The sequence below is a fragment of the Alosa alosa genome, chromosome 9 (assembly GCF_017589495.1).
Source record: "Alosa alosa isolate M-15738 ecotype Scorff River chromosome 9, AALO_Geno_1.1, whole genome shotgun sequence".
Lineage (NCBI taxonomy): Eukaryota > Metazoa > Chordata > Actinopteri > Clupeiformes > Clupeidae > Alosa > Alosa alosa.
The window spans coordinates 24,086,499-24,106,551 of NC_063197.1; the positions used below are offsets into that span (position 1 = coordinate 24,086,499).

Sequence of the window (20,053 nt, forward strand, 5' to 3'; positions counted from 1 at the left end):
GACCAATCGTTGTCCTAGGTGTTTCAGGGACCAATCATAAATGGCAAATTGTCCGCTAGAGCCTCAATTTCCCTGCCCCCATTCGGTTTCCAGTAATTATCCTCATTTAGCTTCGAAATCCAAGGCTGAAAAATTCCCAAAGGAAGTTGCATTAGCCGAACAATGAAGAGGAACTTCGGCACATTTCTATAAACAAAAAAAAAACTTATATATCACACCACTGAACAGGGGAGACAGACTTCAGACGTTAATTTAGACGGTTCACTTTGGCTCTTGCTTGGCTTGGCCTGCGGTTCTTTCAGTGAAAATGCGCGCTCGCGCGCCCAATCACACACACACACACACAGAGAGAGACAGACAGACAGACAGACAGGTCACACACACACACACACACACACACACACACAGTGCGAGCAGATTATAAATCCAGACGTGCTAGGTGCAGTAGAGCCGGATGTTTTCTGGACAGCACAGTGTTGTTATTTTCCGTTCCATTATGAACTTTGCAGGAAGTCTGGCAAAGAAGAATGTGTTGTAGCCTAAGTAAGTACAATGGGCCTAGTTTATTACAGACTAGCATACACCAGATGGTGTGACATGAAAAGGATGTAAGGCAATCCTTCTCATTTGCTAAGATTGTGTTTGGAAGAATGTGATAAGATTTCATATTTCAAAATGTGTTGCCATAATTTTTTTTAGTTAATGAATAGGTAGAAAAAATAAGAAGTGCAGATAACCACAATTAGATGTGAAGGCTAAGATAAAAAACTTCATTATTTGAACAGCTGGCCAAAAAGAAAATTTCTACATAAAAACATAAGATAGATATCTACGTTTGAAATTCATAATGACAATTGCATTGTGTGGATCCAGTTCAATCAGCTTTGCTTTGTGTACACACATCTCTTTTGACACTTAATGCTTTGTCCTGCTGAATATCATTTTTATAAAAATGATCAACAAAGTAGCCTTCACTATCTGTATTAAGGAGCATGTACAGGGACATGTGCTAAAAACACAGTTTCTGGTACCACTATACTTCTCCTGCACATAGGCTACTCAAAGCCCTTAAGAGGACTTTTATTTTTTTTTTTTTTTTTAGTGTGCACACATATACCTATGTGTCATTTTTTTCATGGTCATCAAAAAAAATTCCTGTGCACACAAGAAACTTTTTTAGGCCCATTTTATCTGATTGGTTTACTAATCTAAAAAAAAAACTTCAGAAAGGCAATGCTATTTTTCGTGCAGTAGTTAGGATCTAAAATTATATACAGTAGACCCCATTTCTCCCACTAGGTGGCGACGCGGTAGTGATTTTGGGCACAAGACAATGGCTTCAGTGTGAGATTTGAAGCTCTTGCGCCATAGGTGGTACTAATACGAAATTCAGGCAGGATCTGTAGCAAAATATAAAGCCACCATTAAGCCGACTAACAAATAGACTAGAGTATCATTCACTAGTCCTTCAGAATACCATGTTGGAAGCTCGTGCGCACTGTGTCCTGTAGGTGAGTTTGGACAACAATGTGCAGTGCTAATAACATACGGTCATGGTAGGCTACAGCACATATACTGGTTAATACAGTGACTTAGTTTGGATAAATACACCTACTATGCCCAGAGAGATTGCTCGGGACTTCAGCTTCAGACTGATCTATGCTTCTAGAGCTTTTATGGAAATGTGCCACTAGAGTTGGACTGTTCTGGCTTGGACATCACATCATGCCTTTTGGGTTGGCTTCCAGGCTAGTATTTAATGATGTGTCTATTGGCTTTAGACACCTATTTGACCTATAGATGGCACCATTGTGTATGAAACCACATTGCTGGCATCAAGTTAGAAAAACGTGGCCTGTTCAAGATTGTGACTAGTTTGACTGTTATTAGGCAATGACCCGTGGTTAAATAATACCAACAGGATTATGGCAGACATTTTCAAGGTGGTACTGTGCTCAGTGTTCATCAAATAATTACACATAAACCCTGATCTCTAACACCTTTGAACATTTCAGTTAAAGCTGTTATGCTATATACATAAAACACCATTTCTGTTCCAGGCTAGTTATGCTCAATCAATTATCACAACAGGTGGTAGCTCTTCCAGACACACCTTATGATGAGAAATTGTTGTTTGCATAGCAGGTCTCATCAGAACTTTATAGTTTAGGGCTCACTATGCATATATCGCTGGCCCTTTTTGTTGTTGCTTTGCCTAAGCCATGCGATTATGCTACAGGCACAAGATCCACTAAACCTGCTCAAATAGAACCTCACTCCATTAAACCGGAGCCCTGGTCATAAACAACAGGACACAAAGTTCACTGATAGTGAATTGTGCAGAGCTGCCAGATGGAAATGATAGTTAGTAAATAATCAATAGAATCATTCATCACTGTGCGGAGGTCAAAGTAAGCTTTGATTGTCTTTCCTGAGACATGCGTGCACTGAATGAATGCTATCTTTCACCTCTGATTACCCAAACAACCAAAACATGTTTAGCAGAACTAAAATACCTACACACAAATGGCAGCTGTCTGCGGGATTTTTCTTGACGGCATGGTGTCATGGTGCCGTGGTTGTTGTTTATTTACATATTTTGAATACAGTAGTAAAATGTAAAACATATATATTCAATAAAGATTTAATTTCAATGGGAAACAATACTTGCAAAAATATACGTAGTAATAAGAAACATAAAAATACTATGCTGAGAAGATGGTGAAGATAGGCTATTGAGATAACTTTGGTGGGTTTTATTTTTATGGTTTTCTGACTCTGCCAGTTCATTTCAAGGTTCAATACACTCCCATACAATATTGTCTTTTCCCCTCTCACCCTGAAAATCTGTTAATCTGTGTTGTCATGTTAGGTCTGGATTTATAGATGGGTTGTATCTGTATTCACTTGTAAAATGTGATGGTGTCTATAAATCTGTCGGGAAGTAAGCCTACAAAATCAGAAAAACTTCTACCGGACGCCTAACCAGACAATCCTGATCACAATTTCAGACTTTCTAAGCAGATTTTCCACCAATATAAAAACAGACACCATGTTTTAGTAGGCTACATTTCTTTGACTTATTCTGTAAAAAAAATCTGTCTTTCTATTGTGTTCACAGACACAGATGAATAGGGCACACCAGGAAAACCACCAAATTGTACAATGTGCTGCTGAATGAAAAACATTCAGGGTAATTTGAGTAAATAGCTTTCTAGATCAACCATAGGCTTATAGTAACATATGAATCATGGCAACAGGTGTTAATAAATGGCAATCGTAGAGCCTCATGTCTAAGGTACCCAAGAGCCTATTCATTCGTACTTCCTGCCAACCTTGGTGAGATGACAGATTCAGTTATGGGCCAATTCCATGGGGCAAAACTGTCACATCCATAATGCCAACTAAATGCCATGGTATTTGTATATTGCAAATGATAATGTGAAACGTTTTTCATTTAAGTTCTACAAAGAAGAGTGAATGCTTACATTTCAAAATTATCATTCACATCATACCTTATGGCATTGTGTTGGCGTTATGGGCGTGACAGTTTTGTGTGGAATTGTCCTATGCAGTCTTTAACATGCAAAGGGTTTTTAGAAATAATAGAAACCTTCAAGTCAGAAGAGCAGAGAATGTAAAAATGAAGGATTGTATCTCCAGGGTGTCTGGCTGAACACAGCAGGGACAGAGAGTGAAGGAAGTACTCAAGAGATATAGGCCTATACGTATGCAAACTGCCTGGCTTTAACAGCAAAATGTGTGTGGTTACAATTGAATTGCTAATTATATGATTCAATAATGTTTAAATACTTCCCGTTTGTTCGTATGAACTTTCATTGTTTTTTCCTCCAAGCATCCAGCATGATTCTGCCATGTAACATTCCTTCTTTTCATTCATTCTTGAATTCCAGCAGGGCCATAGGCCTATAGCTAGTATTGATCAAACGTACACAGTGATTAGATCAACTTGTAGCTAAGCTGACATTAATTTACACCCTGTCCCGGGAGAAAGTCAAACACCCAGTTTGTTGATGTGTTTTTTTAGCTAATTCATGGATATTCATAAAAACATATTTTGGAGGCTCTTTAATCTCCATAGTGAGATGTCATATCTGAAATACTGAGCCCGCGCACGTGTTCGATGTTATTTGCATTAATGCTAGAAAATGTCTTCAAGTTATGTAAAGTTACAGTAGGCCTAGTTACAGACAGGAACGGTTTTGTTATGCTACAATTTGTCTTGAATTTACTCGTCTTAAATGTTTGCTTTAGCCTATAGGCTATTGAAGAAGTTATTTCCAGGTACAGGCCTCGCGTCTTCATTCTCAAAACAGTTAAACTTAAATTGTTTGATCCATGTTTTAAGATTATACATAGTGTAGCCAATGATTACTTAAAACTATACTTGGAGATATACTTGTAAAAATGTTCGAAAGCATTCGCTGTACTGTCCACCACTGCCAGTAGAGGCACTGTGTCTTTAACTGTTTTCCCCCATATAATCCTTGCAGTTGAAGAAGATAGCGGGCCTTAATTACGTCACGTCACGTCTGCTTTTTTTCTGCAAAGCCTCCTGTCTAAACGGTAGTGTGTCTCTTAGATCTCAAAGAGGTGTTCGTTACCACGTTTTTTTTGGAAACTGGTCACATTTACTGGGCACTCGTGTGCTCCTTCAACAGCAGCTGAGGGACAGCGCGTTTTTTTCTTTCACGTTTGTCAAGGCGCAGCAGCCAGTCTCTCGCACCCTGGACACGTTGACCAGACAGAGCACTCCACAAGGCGCTCATCACTAAGGATTACAGGATATATCTAACCAACGTTTCTTTTTAGCGTTGAAGATGTTCCAGGTTTGTAGATTAATGTGGCAGGGACATTGTTTTTACCAGATGAAAGAAGGAAGATATGTTATATAAGGCGAATAATAGAAAGGAGCGGATAGTCTGTTTGACGTTTGCCTCTTCCAAAGGCTGCATGTAATGCAACTGAATGCATAACTATCAATGTTACCGTTAACATTATAGAGTGGTGTTAAAATGGTATTGATGATATTGGTCGATAGCTAACTCTTTTACTTATGTGTGTTCACTACATTGATACCATCCATCAATTAGGCGAATTTAGTGGTCTACAAAGACAGCTAGTGAGGAAGCTGACATCTACTCCTGTAAGGTTAACGGCTTTAGACCGCTCGCTTAATACCAGCTAACGTTAGCTAGCTAATAACGGTGACGTTATCAGTTAACGTGATTTATTGTAAATCTTCATTTGAAGACCCAATTCTTCGTTTAATATGCATTTAATTGAGATGGCACCTTTATCAAGTATCCTTCACTCTGCTATGGTGGTAGAGGGGTCGTGGTACTCCTAGCTGGCCAGTTAGCCAGCTCTTAAAGCTAGCTGACCGCGCCACATTCAGAATTTTATATCACCATTATCTGCCTAGCTAGCCACCACTATCAAGTGATCATACATCTGTAGTCCAATAATATGCCAGCTAAAGGTTTGGAGGACAACGACACAAATATACTAACATTAGCGGAGATATATCATCCGACGTTTTTCGACATGGACATATGTCATATTCATGTCTGTATATAGCAACAAAGTATTAGGCTACTTGAGTGGTTAAGCAGCTTAAACTTTTTTTTTTCACGTTATAAGGTTAGCCAAGTTAGTAGCAGGGATTTGCGCAAAGAGCACAGTGAATACAGTGAGGAGGGTTTTTCTCCGTCACCTGATTTTTTTTTTTTACCCTGCAAGTATTGTAGTAGTTACTTAGCACAATGGGCGAACATAACGGAGATGATAGTATGAACCTCGGCGTGGCTGAGGAGCCCATGCCAGGTTATGTGGACCTCTTCACTAGAGCATGTTCCGTCATGGCCAGTGCCTTGAAGGACTGTAGCGACTGCGGCTTGGAGCTCTCCAGAAGAACCCTGCTGGACAATGCCTATATTACCTGGACCGAGATGGGGCTGTTCTTTATCTGCGCTGTTATGTGGACGCAGATGCGACGGGGGCTGACCGGATGCCTATTCAAGGTAAACACTTGCCGATAACTTGGCATATTGTGTGACGCTGTCCACCCTCGTGGACTACTAAATACATCTGTCAACATCTTTCACTGAACTGCAACAACAGTCAGTAGTAGTATTTGTGGAAGAACCTATCAACTGCAAAGCTATTTGCGACATTTACGCATTATTCGCATACCCGTTTGAGAAGATCCACGGACGAAGGTTTAAACAGATTAGTTCGCCCACAGCACCTCTTAAGATTTATGAGAACATTAATGTCAGGACAGAAGGTTTTGGTGCCATCATTTCCAGCACCTACATGGACTGGTAATGTTTGATGGTTTCAAGGAAAGTGAGAAGTTCTGGGTTATGTGGTCATGGGTGAATCTTTCTGTTGCAATTGATGGGTAACCAGACCATAAGAACCCGTCATTTCATCAGTTCTACAGCTTTCTCTGCTTAATTAATTGCCCTACAATTGATAACTATGACAAACAGATATTCTGTTTCCTATACTGTTAGAGTAGGCTGTCGACCCTGTAAATATTTTAAACCTAGAGGAAACTTCGATCTTGGCATCCATGGCATGATGTTTATTAAGGAGCATTTGAGCTGATGGGTTCAGGTGGAGATGGAGTTACTTAGACTTGATTAGTTTAAACAGCTAAGGACATGTGCTGTGAAGCTCTAGAACTCTAGCCTGGCAGGCCATCCTATATCATTGAAATGTATAGTCTGGCATCGAACCATTCACCTCGCTTAATCCAAGGGGCGGGCAGAGAATTGTCTTTCAAACTGCCTAGGCATGCAATAGGCCAGCTTCTTCGACCATATCCGTATCCGCCGGCAAAGCGGCAAATACATCCTTCTTCGAAAGGAATGACTTAAGTGCATTGTGTTGCTCAACTTTCAAAGAAAAGCACAAGTCCAACTATTCCAAAGTTGACGTCAACGCCGATTCAAACAACTGCTCTTCATTCGCCATAGCCACCTTCCTTGTTGTTCACCGTCGCAGGACTGTCGTTATCCTGTTAAGCCCGCCTTAAGACTCTCTAACAAAATAGAGCGCTGTGATTGAATAACATCCACGGTGTTAGCCAATAGAAATCCCTATGGTTTGATACTAGACGTACAGGCTGAGCAAATTAATTTGCCCTAGGCTACTAGAACTCTCTTTCCAAATGACATTAGAACGTGTCTAGAACAGTATACAGACTAATGAATATAATTAATCAAGAGGACTATGACTACCTTAGTCATACATACCGTCCTTGTATCTTGAGGGCAACATTTTAGCCTACTATCCCCTGATCAAGAAGGGGATAGCTCTTATAGTCAACCCCACAGTGTAATGGTGGAGAGAAACGAGTCTCTGTCTGAAGGCGACATGTGTGACTGAGAACGATATAATGGTTTCACTTCCTGCATAGACAGTGCAGCGCGTGTGGCATGGAAAGAGTATGTTCATGACCCATGTGCAAGCACACACACACACACATATACTGTTCTGTGCTAGATCAGCACACTGCATCGTCATTAACAAGGGTCAGTTTGCCTCACTGATACATGGACTCTCCAGATGCACTCACGGGGCAGGAAGCAATGCCCGCCCAGAGTAAAAACACTCAGCTGCACGTTATTTTCCCCTTATAAATTCCTCACAGGCCGCCCGTCGAGAAACCACAGGAGACCGCTTGCAGGGGTGGTGATGTTTATCTGCAAAAATACATTGTTTTGTCAGATACTTACCAAACACATTTGTTTCAGGCCAGCTATCAAATTCCTGAGCCCACCTAGCTGGAGAAGTGCTACAGGCTAGGCTTATTATTCCCGGATACCATCCTGTTGTCTTGCATTCACATCAGCATGTGCTAGTGACCGCTAGCAACAGACGATAAGCATTACTCGCGTATGCCTTTCACTTCATGATGGAAGCTGTAGTGCTTCAGCACCTTGATTAATTTAGCCTCTTGAGCTTGATGTGTAGGAGGAGAGACATGTCACCCAGTTGGAATCCAATTTGTGCAAAATTGTGCCTTGCACACATGCACGGCACTCAAAAGAGGCTGGCACCTGAGTGACCGTTGACTTCACCAACACATGGCAGTTCAGAAAGAGTAATTGCACAACGGTCATGGCACACTAATGGCCCCAGCGTTGATCCGCGGAGATCTAAAGCTGGGTTTTGTCAATGGGTTTGCTTCCGAATCCCTAGGATGGCGTTTGGGCCTGCGGCTGTCCCGCCCTTTGCTTGTAATCACTGACTTTTGGTCTCCTGTTGCACGGGCCGCTGTTGACGGACACACTACCCTACAGATTGGAAAACAGGAAATGGAGACGCATTTTTGTATAATTGACGTCCTGCGTTAGTGGTCTCCTCCCTCCCCGCATCTGTGAAGCAAGCCAGGGAGAGGGTGACTTCATATGAATTACCCTTATGCTGAAGGAGTGGTAATGTGCCGTATTGATTTAGTGTACAGCGTGACAGCCCCCTCCAGAAGCACTGTTTGAATGGAAGAAATTGGATTACAGTGGCAAGCTCTCCCTTCACTTTTACTCTGCTGAGGATGCCAGCCTGTTGCATTATAAATGATGGCCAGATGGTTATTCAAGGAACAGACTTCGGTCATGAAACAGTGTAACAATAGCTTAGTTTGCTGGACGTTTTGTACCAGTTGAGTCAATGGAGATGATTTGAAGAACTCCCACTGGTTTGACCAGCTATAGAAGTTAATTTTTAAACTTTGAGTAACTGTGTTGTCTCTCGTTCACGGAGAAGCTACCCACAGATTCAATCAGTGTTCGCTCTGTGTTCAGTGCAGAGGAAATCTACAGTAGTTAATCATGTGGTGGCGAACGGTATCAGGCATTCTTTGCTTATGTCATTGTTTCATGTGAAGTTTGATTAATGCCTTATCTCGTCATTCACTGACAAAAAGAAACATTAATTATTTACATTGTGTGTTGTCTCATTCAATAGAATGGGAGAGTGAGTCTAAATCAATGTTGCATTGTTAAAAATAACCATTTTGTGTCAATGGACAAAATAAGTAAGAGCTCCTCATAGGCAATTTGTCTGCTTACCACAAATGGGTGAAAAGAGAGATGGGCACTTGTAAGGAGAGCAAGCATTGACTGAGAGCGCCTTGCCGGCTTGGGCTCATGTTTCTGGAGAAGAATAAAGTGTGCATAATCCCGTGACGAAGTGTTTCCATGTTCATTTGATCTCATTCTGCAAGTCAATTAAGGGGATGACTGCCGTAATACCTCCCTGTGTCAGTAAATGAGTTCCCCTGCTGACCACGTCACAGTTCCTCGTTCCATCTTCATTGTTATGACTTGAGGCAGATGTTATGGTCTTGCATACACAATCGATTTTCAAAAACATAACAATGATATTTTTTTTATTAACAGTTTACATGCAATCACTTTATTTTGTTATTGACATAGGCAGAAACTGTACTGTACAGTGTACTGAATTGTAAAGCAAACTTTCTTTACTTACATTTTATGCGTATGATGGTGTCTTCTTTATAATACAAGTTTTTCTAAAGTGAGACTCGCAATATATCGCCTTTCACAATATATCCTTTCGCACAGTATTGAAATATATTGCAGTATATCGAATCGTAACCCTGTATCGTGATGTGTATCATATCGCCAAATTCTTGCCAATACACAACCCTAATCGATACAATGTAGTATCAAATATGATAGTGTTGTCGCATCTGGCAGTTCCCACCCTTAGTGAACATGATATTTGCTAGCACCTGACTGCTGTTTCGAGCTGAAAGAATGCCATGGAGATGGATGTCTCAAGCTCATCAGGTTTGACAATTAGTCTTTCAAATTGTCCTCAGAAGCCATCTCTCTAATATGTGTGGACGTATTGATGTCTCCTTGTCACAGGATGAATGACCTTTCCACTTACCCATAATCACTGGGTTGATGCAAGTTTAGTCTGGGGTAAATTTGTGCCAGTAATCCTGATTCTAACCCTGATGCTTTTGTTGTGGAAGGGTCAAGTTCCACTCAGTCGCAGTTATTTATCATAGAATCCCCCCTCCCCCCACTCCCTGCAGTGACTCAGCAGTGCATGTTGGGAAGGGGCTTGGGGTGAAGGTGGGGGGGTGGGGTGGTCTGTTTTTGGGGGTTGGCTGCTTTGTCCTATGCCGGCAGATGTCTCCGGGGAATGTCAAGCTCTGCTAAATGTATCCCCTCGACGCAACGTCAGATGAAGCCCTTTTGTGGAGTCTTTGTAACTGAAAGTGGAAGGAAAAGAGGGAGACGCGAGCGACTGAGATACTCGTGGCAGCGAACAGCTGGTCAGATTGAGGCCTGTGAGATTTTGGCAACAGAAACCTGCCATCGTTAAGTGGTTGCTACGGATACAAGGGCCTTTTCCTTGACTGAAAATGGGGGTAGAATAGAGAACATTTCCGGGAATCGGTCGTGTTCGAACAAGTAGGAAGAGGTTCAAACAGAGTTCAGATGATGTGTCTGTCAAATTCAGTCTGTGATGATTAGATTTCACAGGGCTCTTGGGGTCTCGCAGAAAAGCCCTTAAAGTGAATTTAAGGCATCTGTGATTAGAATGAGGTACTGCTAATTTGAAGCTCAGACCTTAGTTGTAGGTCAATCCCCCTCTCAAATCGTCTTTCTCTGCAAACATCTTTGCACCCTAGCAAAAGCCCGACTTGCATTTATGCTATTATCACAACAAGGTGTCGGGCTATTTATTCTATGTATCTTGAGAACTGCTAATTTTGCAACACATTGTGCAAATAGAGGAACTGTAAATGTTGTGCAAGAGATGCAGAGAATCACCCCCTGGCCAGACACTATGATTGAGAGGAACTCAGAAGGGTAGTCCTCCGTTCCGTTGCAGTCTGGCCTGGGCTCTCGACCCCACGCTGTGCCTCGTTCGTAGGCAGCGGCGTGGGTGATGACGGGTCTGGGCCATGTGGTACACGCACCGGCCGACATGCAGACATGCCCAGTCAAGGCGGGGAGGAGGAGGGGGAGTCTGGGGCCGGCGCTGGAGACGGCAGAGTGGTGGATATGCTGCTGACAGCTGGCCTCTATAAATAAATGCGCCGGGGTGGAGCGAGGGCCAGGAAGGCACGAGGTGGATATCCTGCTGCCGCTGATGCTGCTGCTCGGGCTGCCACCGTCCCCACTGCTGCCGCCGCTACTTCTGCTGCACACGACTCACAAGCAGGAACACATGGCCAGGTCTCCTGCGCCAATCAGAGGCCGACAACCAACGTGGCTCAGTGCCCCAGGATGTGGTCATGTGACAAGCGCGTGCTCTCTTTCTCTCCATATCTCTTTTTCTATCCTCTCTCTTCTTTCTCTTCATTCTTTCTCTCTCTCTCTCTCTCCCTCTCTCTCTGTCTCTCAATGGAGGACTGGCAGTTGGCTTGGTCCGTAGGCACGTTTTGGTCTGATGGAGTCCTGTGTGTGTGTGTGTGTGTGTGTGTGTGTGTGTGTGTGTGTGTGTGTGTGTGTGTGTGTGTGTGTGTGTGGGGGGGGGGTGGGTTTACCTGAAGCTGCCCTGGAATGAAAGCGAATAGGAGCAGTCGACCCCCGGCTGCCTGCCGTGACCGATAAAAGATAAATGATGACGACGCGCTCCTGAGTAAATTGCCCTTTCGCTTTTTTATCTCCGGTTACGTCGACCGGGCTTGGGTGACCATCGCTCGACAGCAGCAGATACTCTGTCATGTGGAGAGATAAGACGCGGCACACTGGTTCCCACGTTCTCCCACCACCACCTGTGAGCATGGAACCTGTGCACCTGCCCACCCCCCAGGCTTATCTGAGTGTGTGCACTGTGTTTTTTGCTAATCAGCCACCCACCCCCCACCCTCCCACCCCCACGACACACTAGGCCGCCCACAGTTTACTCCAGGATTCTCTGACGAAGGAAGCACGTCTCAGCTTTTCAGCTCTTTTTCTGCTGGCGTAGCACATGAAGCGAATAGCCATGAGGTTCACTGAGGGTACTCGTCCAGCACAACTCAACTCCAGTCCTCTTGCCTACTCCCCACTGTTTTTATCATCATCGGTTTCTTAAAAGAAACACGACATCAACACGTGTGCAGTCGCAGATGTTGCTGTATGAACCCTGTTTGATATATCACAGTGTCCCTGGCGGGAGTGTGGCTTTGTGTTTTGATAAGCAACCTTTGTGTCTCTCTTTTGTGTCCCCCCTGCAGCCGTTTGCACAGTGGTGTTGTCTCCAGCCCAAAGACACTGCCAAGATGCCGGAGAGCGCGTGGAAGCTGGTCTTCTACACCATGTCGTGGTCCTACAGCACCTACCTACTTTTCCTTACCCAGTACACCTTCTTTTACAACCCGCCATCCGTTTTCTATGGTAAGCCGGAGGCACAGACCTCTCTGTGGGAGTCCCCGCGTGTTCAAACTCAAAGGGCTTTCCAAAGCCTGTCATAAGAAAGGTCACTTATTACAGTGTAAATTGCTGGTGTCGGATGATGGTGTTAGACTTCTTTTAGTTGTGGTTTGATGGGTGCTTTTACAAATGACCACTTATTACTCCTGCAACTGTCACAGCCCCTCTGCACTGAATGTCAATATTGTGGCTAGAATGGCAATTTTTTTTATCAGTTGGCCTATTTTGATTGTATCAAGTTACTAATCCAAATCCCACTTTTTATTTTTCAGTTTAAGACACCAGTATTTTTCATAAAATTACACGGCATTGAGTTAAATGACTACAGAAAAGGCTCATATTAAATAGATATTTAATATTGTAATGCAAATCTCATCCTCTTCAAAGATACAAAAGTCCATGGAGTTGTATTTTTTTAATACTGTGCATTAGTCAACGTACTGGTCTGTGAGCTTAACCGAGAAAGGGCTAAGCGCCTTAGAATGAATTTTTATCAGTTATAATTTGTAACAAAAATAAATATCTCATGATCCAGTTGTGTTGTTCTGTGGGACAAGATAAGGAACTGAAAGGCTGACAGTGGTTGCCTGTGGAAACACACGTTGGCTGGTTTTCATAGGCATTCATCACAAACATTTTACCAGAGAGGTTAATCAAACAATATTTAACTCTTTGCTTATGAAAACATGTGTTAAATTAAATTTTATTTGGGGTAAGTAAGTTAGCTGTACTGTGTGTATTTGGTGTTCATGATAGTTTTGCTGTTTCAGCTGCAGTCTGAAACTTTGACTTAATGCCATACTTAATATTTACTTTGTAGCTAAACTAGGGGGATCTTCCTAGATCAGAGATGTAGCTTGCTCCAAATGAGCAAATGCTCTTTTGTGTGATGGAACGATATTCCTTGTCAACTGTCATTCTTGCAAATTTGCATATTATCATGTTTGTGTATTTGCATAGGGACAAATACCATTACAAGGATATTTAAAGTCCATGGTGGAAATAAAACACAAACCTATTTGTACAATAAAAAAGTGTGCTGATGAGCACTCTTTCCCCTATAACACCCCGGTCAGAAAGCTTTATAGCAAGCAATGATAACTCATTATGAGACTCTCTGAGAGGGTGCTTCCCAGCCTAAAGCTGCTCTGGCGGCCCCCGGGCCCACACCGACTGTTGTAATTGTGTTCTCAATGTTTAATGACGGGGAGGGGATCAATACGCATTAAAGGCTGTGGCATCAACAACAGCAGTAGCAGCAGCAGCGGCAGTAACAACAGAGGCAGCAATGGCTCTGCCTCAGCTTGGCTCAGCATGGAAAGTTCCTCAAACTTCCAGGTTAATGCGTCCCCGGGGGAAGCTCCATAAATACTGCATGGCGTCCTGTCAGGCCGAGTCTCCATATCCCACGAAAATCAGCCTGTTGGGCACTAATGACGGCTCTACCGGACATACCAATGGTGCATCACAGGCTCACAAATTCCTGTCCAGGGGAAAGTAGATAGAAAGCTGCTTAGTGCTTTTGACACAAGCTAATGGAAGTGGATATATGTGTCTTTTAGGGTGTGTGTGCGTACTTATGCGTGTATATGAGAATGAAAGTGGATGTATGTGTCTCTTGGGGGGTGTGTGTGTGTGTGATGGATGAAATGTAAAGGTGTGTGTGTGGTGTTGCTTCCTGTGCGAGTGCATTATGCTTGACGACTCATTGGCACATTATTCCTGACGACAGACTGGAAGAGTGGCATGTCAGTGCCCACGGACATCGCCATCGCCTATCTGATCCAGGGCAGCTTCTACGGTCACTCCATATACGCCACCGTCTACATGGACGCCTGGAGGAAGGACTCGGCCGTCATGGTGGTCCATCATGTGATCACGCTGGCCCTCATCACATTCTCCTATGCCTTCAGGTGAGATGCCACAGGAACCAGCACCAGAGTGTCCATTGTGCGCTCACCCAAACTGCTTGACCACTATTGCCTGTATTGGATGTAGGCTATCACTTACATACACGGGAATGTAATACTTTGTGTTCCTGCTGCAGATACCACAACATTGGGGTGTTAGTGCTGTTCCTACATGACATCAATGACATTCAGCTGGAGTTCACCAAACTGAATGTCTATTTCAAGACCCGGGGGGGAAGCTACTACTTGATCAACGACATTCTCTCCAACATGGGCTCTGTAAGCTTCAGCATCACCTGGTGAGATTTAGCTGGCAGTCACAAACACACACCCACACACAAGGTCACTGACTTGTCATGTAGTTCTGTTTGTGTCAGTAGACGCCGGCTTATTTATTTACAGGTTGCGCAGTGAACTGTTAACTCTGTGTGTGTTTGTGTGTCTTGAGTCATGGTTGAGATCCCTCACACCACACAAACGAGTGAGTGTCCCCTCTTTGTTCTACCTGGCAGGTTCTGGTTCCGTCTGTACTGGTTCCCACTGAAGGTTCTCTACGCCTCCTGTGTGGCCAGTCTCCAGTTGGTGCCTAACATCCCCTTCTACTTCTTCTTCAATGCCCTGCTGCTCGCGCTGCTCCTTATGAACATCTACTGGTTCCTGGTGAGACGGCTTGACTACTTCCTGCCTCTCTGTCGCTCTCCCTATGATCAGAACTGGCTCACGAATAAGGCTCAGGCCCACATGTTTTTGAGTCGAGAATCCAGACACTGGCCAGTTCTCTCTCTTTCTTTCTCTCTCTCACTCTTTCTTTCTCTCTTTCTTTCTCTCTCTTACTCTCCCCTTCTCTACTCCTTCACTCTTTTGACTGACCATCTCTTCATGGAGGCATACTCAACCTTCTTTATCTCTCCCCAAGTCTTGGCTACTGTCTTTCTTCCTGGATGTGTCTGCTCTCATCAGTGCTTTTTGCCAGTTGTATTGTGATTTACAGGCAAGTTCATGTTTCCATGCTTGTCATTGATGTTTCATGCCTGGCTGTCTTAATTGAAGCCATCTGGACGTGTGATCGTGTGTGCTGTTGATGAATGTTGACTGCTGACAGCTGAGAATGTTGTGTGATTCCTCTTCCGTGCGCATGTCGGCAGCCCCCTTCTAAAGTAAGCAGCAGATTCCGGCATTCCGGATTCCGAGGCAGACGTGGGTGAGGAGTGTGTTGGTTTGGCGCAGGGTTGTGGTGTTCGGTTCTGGTGCCGGGCAGCTGGAGTGGTGTTGGGTTAGAGGCAGTAGTGTTTGGGTTCTGAGGTGTTGGGAGTTGGTGATTTTTAAAAAAAAAAAAAAGTATTTAATTTTTTCACTTTTCTTCCTCTTTGTGGTTATAGTGTGGGATTATATATACACCTTTGATGTTCTCTCTCTCTCTCTCTCTCCCTCTTTATCTGTACTTCAATAGCTGTCTTGTCATCTCACAGTATATCTTGTTATGATATATGATAGCATATTGTTACCTCATAGTACTTTTATCTTGTTCTCTCTCTCTTGCTCTCAGATAGTCCATTCTAGTACTGACTTATCATGCTCTTTCTTTTCCACCTATTTTCCTTTCTTTCTCCCTCTTTTCTCTCTGCATCTTTTCTCCACCTTTCTCTCTTTCTCTCCATGTGTCTGCAGTTCATCGTACTGTTTGTGGTGAAAGTGTTGACGGGCCAGATGAAGGAGGTGAATGATGTGCGGGAGTACGAGGAAGAAGAGGCCTCTCTGAAGGCAAAGCTCAAGATGCAGAACCCTGATGCTGGCCATCAGGACAAAGAGGAAGGGTATGTTCACACACACACACACACACACACACACACAAGGAATATGCGTGCGCACACACAAGGAATACGCACACGCACACACAAGGAATATGCATACACACAGATACACACACGCACACACTCACTCGGTCACTCACTTGGGTCACAAATACAAAAGGCAACCATATGCGAAGACATGCACACAGCACATGCATACAGTCTTCCTGCCACATACAGTAAAAAAGATGCTTGCTCAAGGAAACCGCAGATGGTTTTATGATTTTCATGCTATGATACAAACATGACAACCACAGACCACATATACAGATATACAAATTACCAGGTATAAAAATGGCACCGTGCTAAAGACTTGTTTCACAACAGATGCAGGCAGGACATGTTTGCACATCTGCCCAGCAATCCCGCAGCACTCTCTCCCCAGCTATCGCAGGGCTACATTCGGACATGGGACAATGAGTTGGAGGGGGTGGTGTGGGGTGGGGGCAACCTCCCACTGTCAGTAACACAATCTCGGGGAGATGAGATACCCCACACCTTGTGTAACATGCAGATAGGATCAAAGAGCTCATTTAGATGTGATTTCAAAGTATTCCATGAGCCCTAGCCCTTATCTTACTAACCTTGAAAAAGTGATATCCCTCGGTATTATTCTGCATTGGCTGATCATCATCTCCTGACCTGATCTTTGTCCCCCCTCTCACCATAGGAAACACGTGCAGAACGGGATCACCAAGGAGAAGCATCTATAAGAGCCTCTCCAGCACCATCTCCTGGCACATACCTAGAATTACAGTTAAACTAGATGAGCTATTCTACGTACATTGACTTGTGCTCCAAGTGGTTAGATGGTTTTGCAGGGGGAAAAAACACATGTAGACAGTGATATGTTTTCAGTTACACTATTCTGTTTTTTTATTTTTTTTATTATAGCACTGTGAATGTTATTTCAGGTGACTTATGTCTTATACTTTTACTTTTTTGGAGAAAAAAAGGTGTAAGTTCTGTGAAGTTCCTCTTGTGTGGTGGGTATATATAGAAATAGTGTCATCTCTTTCACCATGCTTTGACAGCGGAAGAGAACTCTGTTTCTTAGCCTCAACGCGTGAAACATCTCTCAACAGTATGAGGACTTCTACTGAGCATTCACAGTAACACTGGTGAATTGTGCTTTGTCGAGACCCGAACATATTTCAAATTTAAGAGCCGGTGGCTTTGTTTTTCCAATTTGATGTTTGATTAATTTATTTTAATTCCTGGAGTGACGGCTGTATAAAGGGAAACATTAGTGCGTTTGTATCCTGTCTCTGTGTGAGAAAGAAGGGGACAATGAGAGAGTGCATGTTGAGTCTCTGGTTTTAATTTTCCAAAGACATGCACTGATGATCCATATCATTGCACAGGTTACTCCAGACCAAATGGACTTTACCCAGCCTGACCTGTTTTTCTTGCGCGAGCCACACGTCTTTGTAATATTGGTGTAGCCTAGAAATCTAGACGCACCCTAGCGGCAGCAAATTACATTTGCTGCCAAGGCTAGTCTAGCAACTCTCTGTTGGCTTGTGTGCTGGAAAAATTAAACTTCTATCAGGCCAATCAAATCGTGTATATAGACGTTAAGCTGGCTTAACATAATGATTGATGGCAGAGTTGCAACGGTCTGGCTTGAATTCCTTGCTACTTGAAAACAAAGAAGATGGATGTTGCTATTGGTGAACAGCGTGACACGAGTTAAGCTTTTTTTTTTAGTTGGCAAAAGTTTGAACTAGCCAACTAGCTCCGCTGGTGGGAAAACGCATGGGACTCATAGCCCTGTCCTATTGCGTGCAGAGGGAATTTGAAAGACAACCGATTGTCCCGCCCCTCGGACTGAGCACTGCCAACGATGAGTGCCCAGACCCTACATTTGAATGTGGGTCTGGCTCGTCAGGCTAGTACTGGTGTGCTTGAATGTGGAAAAAAAACCACATGATTTTAAGGGAATTTTGTTTTGTTTTCACTTTTTTTGGTGTGGATAAATAGGGATTGATCATATTGCTTGCATTCCTGTTTGGGGAAGATGTGGCGTCACATTTTCTGATTATATTGCTGTTCTGTATCTGTTGTTGCACTGATATGAAGGCATACAAGCTGACCATTTGATTTACGTATGATCTGACATAGCAGGAATTGATTGAATTGGTTGCATAATTTATTCCAAAAGGAAATTTGGTTTATTTTTTTTTTTATTTGGAAAACTGCGAATTACAGAAACCAATTGACATTAATAGCCCTTAAACTTTGTGTAAGTCCTTAGGCAAATATGAATATATATGCACATAATATGGTATTCTGGAAATGCATGATATTGGAATGGCTCCAAGTATGTTATGAAGTAGTCCTATGACAAAACTTAAATGAAAACTATTTAAGTGTAACTAATCGACATGCGACGTCACACTCAAGAACAGAGACCACAATCATACATACAAAGAAAATCTACTTGCCTACATACTGTTCTGAATGTTTTCATGAGTTTTAAATGTGTACGTTTGCATCAGGTCTAGATTCGTTCTTTTATTTTGTTGTGCTGAGACCAAGTGCTGTCATTCTGATCAAATCCATGCTACCGTTTTATCTCTCGTCATGATGGACAGCATGCTTGTGCTGGAACAGTCCGCAGATGCCAGTAAGAGAAAGGAGTCCAATATGCGTGGACGTGTCTTCCATTCTCCGGACTAGGCTCTCCACTAGTCCGCACTTTTCCAATTTTTATGTTAGGACATTGTCAGCTGCTGTTATTTTTGTTTTTTCTCTCTGAGAACACTGTTTGTAGATGTTTGTACAGATGAGGTGCCCTTTGTCTACCATGGTACTGTCCACAGTGTGCACTTTCTTTGGGCTAAAACAGTCCTTCAATGCGCAACTGGCAATATCGCATCAATGTTAGAGTAGTAAATTATCATTCGATTTTGAAACCATTTGGGTTGTAAAACTCTTTGCTGATTTGGCATATTTAAGTTCCTTGTATTGGAGCACAAATCCATCCAGGTTTGGGGTTTAAAAATGTGGACCTGACTTTGCTTACGAAGTCTGAACCTATGCATTTTCCTTGATAGTGTATGTATCCTTCGAGAATGTGCCAAATATGAACTTGTAAAACCACTGAGAAGTGTTATGACGGAGAGACCTGGGAATAAATAGGGAGTCTGGGGTTGCCCTGCTGGTGTTTTGTACAAATTGCACTGTAATTTATTGCTATTATTTTTATTGTTCATTAGGAAATAGGGAAGATACTGAGGGATTTTTATGAATTAATTTCATAAGACTTGGATCAAATGAAGTATTAAATATTGCGTTTTAACTTAATTGTTTTTTTTTTTTCTTCCTTTTAAAACTTGGACCAGACACTTTTACTCAAGGATCCATAATCTGCCCCTATACCCTCCCTCCCACCCTTAAGGATCATGATCTGACCACTTTCTAAAATCTGACCACTTGGGTATGACAGGTAGTTTCTCTTTTGTAATGAAACAGTTTTAATAATTCCATTGAACCAGTGTTATTGTATTGTTTTCCCATTAAATTATGTCAGAGGAAAAAAATTCTCTGGTTCTCATTTTTATTTCAACAGATCTTTATTTTTCTATCATTCATCCCTTTTGCAAAAATGAAAATTGGTGATGGGAGGGAGGGGTAACTAATGATAATCTTGCTTAGCTGTACCACGCAGTATTTCCCTTGCAATGAAATGTACCAGTAAAGAACTTCACTACATGAATGTTTATTTTTTACGAAACCATAGGCGTGCAGGAAATCAAACCATTTCTTGCCACTGCTTTCACTACATGAATGTTTATTTTTTACGAAACCATAGGCATGCAGGAAATCAAACAATTTCTTGCCACTGCTTTCA

At 42.8% G+C, this 20,053-nt stretch overlaps 1 protein-coding gene across 2 annotated transcripts; it reads left to right on the forward strand.

Moving 5' to 3' along the window:
- The first annotated feature begins 4,527 nt into the window (after window positions 1-4,527).
- Window positions 4,528-17,739, forward strand: cers1 (ceramide synthase 1). Of its 2 annotated transcripts, XM_048252221.1 has the most exons (7): window positions 4,528-6,044; window positions 12,242-12,401; window positions 14,170-14,350; window positions 14,485-14,646; window positions 14,860-15,007; window positions 16,016-16,161; window positions 16,868-17,739. In XM_048252221.1, the coding sequence occupies exons 1-7, from the start codon at window positions 5,787-5,789 to the stop codon at window positions 16,908-16,910; spliced, it is 1,098 nt and encodes a 365-aa protein (XP_048108178.1). In that variant the 5' UTR covers window positions 4,528-5,786; the 3' UTR covers window positions 16,911-17,739. The 2 variants fall into 2 exon arrangements, with proteins under 2 accessions (XP_048108178.1, XP_048108176.1); XM_048252219.1 differs by lacking the exons at window positions 16,016-16,161; window positions 16,868-17,739 and having other exon boundaries at window positions 14,860-16,000.
- Window positions 17,740-20,053: the final 2,314 nt, after the last annotated feature.

Excerpts from the sequence above, each read along its gene's own strand:
- cers1 (XM_048252219.1), top strand. The coding sequence starts at position 5,787 with ATGGGCGAACATAACGGAGATGATAGTATGAACCTCGGCGTGGCTGAG. Across the intron at positions 12,402-14,169 it reads CCCGCCATCCGTTTTCTATG|ACTGGAAGAGTGGCATGTCA; the intron begins GTAAGCCGGAGG and ends TCCTGACGACAG. Across the intron at positions 14,647-14,859 it reads GTAAGCTTCAGCATCACCTG|GTTCTGGTTCCGTCTGTACT; the intron begins GTGAGATTTAGC and ends TCTACCTGGCAG.